Raw genomic sequence first — 2,680 nt, 5'->3', positions numbered from 1 at the left:
GAGTAAGCTCTAAGATTAGTTCCTTAGTAAATAAAATGGTTCGCCCAAAAAGAAACATCTTATCCGTTGTTTCGTACTTAGACAAACGGAAATTGATAGGGGAAAAATGGTATGATTAAAGTGACTCAAAAGATTGGTCTTCTCATGAAAAGCTTTATGAAGTAGCTAGTGAATGGATGCATTATATTTACGCCAATTAACTAGGTCCATCATATTCAACATGAAGAAGAAAAAGCAATATATGGAATAATCAAGACTAGTAGTATTAGTAAAATAAAACGTTGAAAATACTAAGTCAATGAAATTAAAGAGGAACCCAAGCAGTAGCAAACACAACATTATGTCCTTTCCATGTAAGCACAACATCTTCCTCATCCCTCTTTAGCCCCCACCCAGCTGCATGCTCATCTAGCATGCTCTTCACTTCCGAAACTGAATCTTCACTAAAACCACTGCTCCTGAAATTAGCATTTCTCATCCGTTGCACCCACTGGCTCTTCGGCTCGAGCCTCTCGAGTCGTTGAACACCCTCGTGGGCTATAACATTTTCTATCTTCCAGCAAATATCAGCTTCGTACCACTGCCTTTGCTTGCTACCTTTTGGAAGAAATGTATCCACAGTATCATAAGGTATCCATAGATAATTAAAAGCCGACCTTAATCTGCAGACCAGATTATTAGACGTAAAATCTGCATCTTCATCTACTAACACTACAATAGTCGGGTCTAAATTCCGAATAGCCTTAAGAAACATGGAACGAAACGAGGAGACTGAAGAATTACTACTCTGATCCAAAGGAAATCGAGGGGACCGTACTGTTGTTTCCTCTGATATGTAATGAAGCATCATGTGACAATTTATTACTAGTGCCTCGCCATTCTCTGGACGTATTAGATTTTGGACACGTAGCTGTTCGATTACATTCGAAAACCCGTCCGATGAACTTGAAGGAATCACTCTAAATTCCATCATCACGTTTCTTGACCTTGCGAAATTTACCAACTTAGCACCTAATTCCTCGTAAGAAAGATCAAGCATAGGTGGTAAATCTTCTGTTGCACCAGCTACCGTAAGTTTGACTAACGGAGGTCCTTCTAGTCGAGTAGAAATAGCATCAATAAGTGTGGGAATTTGCATGCAATGAGTCAAGCTAAAATCAACAATATGAACAATAGAGTAACCTTCTACAGCTTCTAATATTGCTCCATTAGCAGCCGTGAACCCGAAACGATGCCACGGGGTTAAGTCAACGAAACCGGCTAGCTCAATGATAGAGAATTTATGTGTTTCCATTGAATGATTGAGATTAGCAGTGAGTAATTTGCAAGTCCCAATTTTAGCAGCGCGAACGATGAGGGCTCGGAGGAAACCACAAGTGAGGCGTTGGTTTGAGTCACCATCAGGAGGGGCAATGTTATTAAGGACCCACAGAATTTGTTGAGCTAAAGTTGGGTCATTGCTTTCGATGGCGTTAGCACAATGGACTAACAATTGTTCCATGCAATTAGCGTCGCCTATAGTTCCCAAGTTTTTTGATGTGGGAAAACCAGGCCATGGTCTCGCACGTTGGATCTGATTGTCATTCTTGTTCAACATTAAACTTGAAAATATTGGTGAAACTTGTTGGTGAAGTGATGGTTGGAAACTCTCAGTAAATTGCATCATGAGAGGAAGGAATTAGAAAATAGTATAGGGAGATAGAAGGTAGTGAATTAATTAAGCTGGTGATATGGGGCTATTAGTTTTGGTATTTTTTAGGAGGAGAGAAGACAGAAAGATAGAAAAAGACTAGACTAGTAGTGGTACCTGACCATTATTGGGAAGCGATCCATTAGTGGGTTGCGCTGCTGCATATAGTGCAGATACCTTTTGCAATATTCTGCAAATGAATCAACGATAATTGACTCTTCAACTTTTTTGTTTCAAGAGTAAAAATGACTGGTGAGAAAATCTCTCTCTCTCTCACCCCAATGAATTATAATACTGCTATAGCTAGGTTAAAGTCAATATTGGGCAAAAGAAACACTAATAAGGACTTCTCATAAGGAGAAACTTTACAAAAGGGAGTAATGTTACTGCATCTTCTTTATCAGAGACAGAGAAGAGAAGAGAGGAAAAGAGAGTATGTGGAAGAAAAAGAAATGGGTAATATAAGAAAATAAAGGTGGCTGAGGCTGGGATTTCTGTTAGATTTTGGTGGCATGTGAAGTAGCCGGCCAAGGTGTTGTCAATATGTGGGAGTTGGGAATTTGTCACGTAATGGACTGAGGGAAAAGATTGAAGTCAGTTAGTTTTGGCTCACTCACGGGTTTTTCAACCTCAGTACATCATCATGCACAAATCATTTTAGTCACTTCATATTCCATATATGCAGGGTAGAATTATTTGCATATATTCTGAGAATAAAACTTTTTGCAGTTATTGGTCTTTATTTTTGGTGGGGTTGCCTAGATATATACATATAAATAGATTGATGGAAAAGTGTCACTCTGTGTGTGAGCGGTCCACAAATTAAAGTTGCATGTTATTACAATTTGTCTGAGGGACCTTAGCTTGAACTGACCGCGGTAGCCAAAAAAATTGTCATGCATCGATAGGATGGATGACAAGTCCTTATCTAATTTAGCCGATTGATCTTTTCTAACAAATTTAATCTCCAGCACATTTACAGTAAGATAG

General features: G+C 39.0%; 1 protein-coding gene across 1 annotated transcript; it reads right to left on the bottom strand.

Moving 5' to 3' along the window:
* Positions 1–242: 242 nt before the first annotated feature.
* Positions 243–2,307, bottom strand: LOC104212626 (scarecrow-like protein 32). The gene has a single exon (XM_009761941.2). It carries the CDS (start codon positions 1,664–1,666, stop codon positions 305–307), a length of 1,362 nt encoding a protein of 453 aa, XP_009760243.1. The 5' UTR covers positions 1,667–2,307; the 3' UTR covers positions 243–304.
* Between the last annotated feature and the right edge of the window lie 373 nt (positions 2,308–2,680).

Source organism: Nicotiana sylvestris, chromosome 2 (assembly GCF_000393655.2).
Source record: "Nicotiana sylvestris chromosome 2, ASM39365v2, whole genome shotgun sequence".
NCBI lineage: Eukaryota > Viridiplantae > Streptophyta > Magnoliopsida > Solanales > Solanaceae > Nicotiana > Nicotiana sylvestris.
This window is presented reverse-complemented; position numbering and strand designations above follow the sequence as displayed.

What these genes read in the sequence shown, in the direction of transcription:
- LOC104212626 (XM_009761941.2), bottom strand. Translation starts at nt 1,666, where the DNA reads ATGATGCAATTTACTGAGAGTTTCCAACCATCACTTCACCAACAAGTT.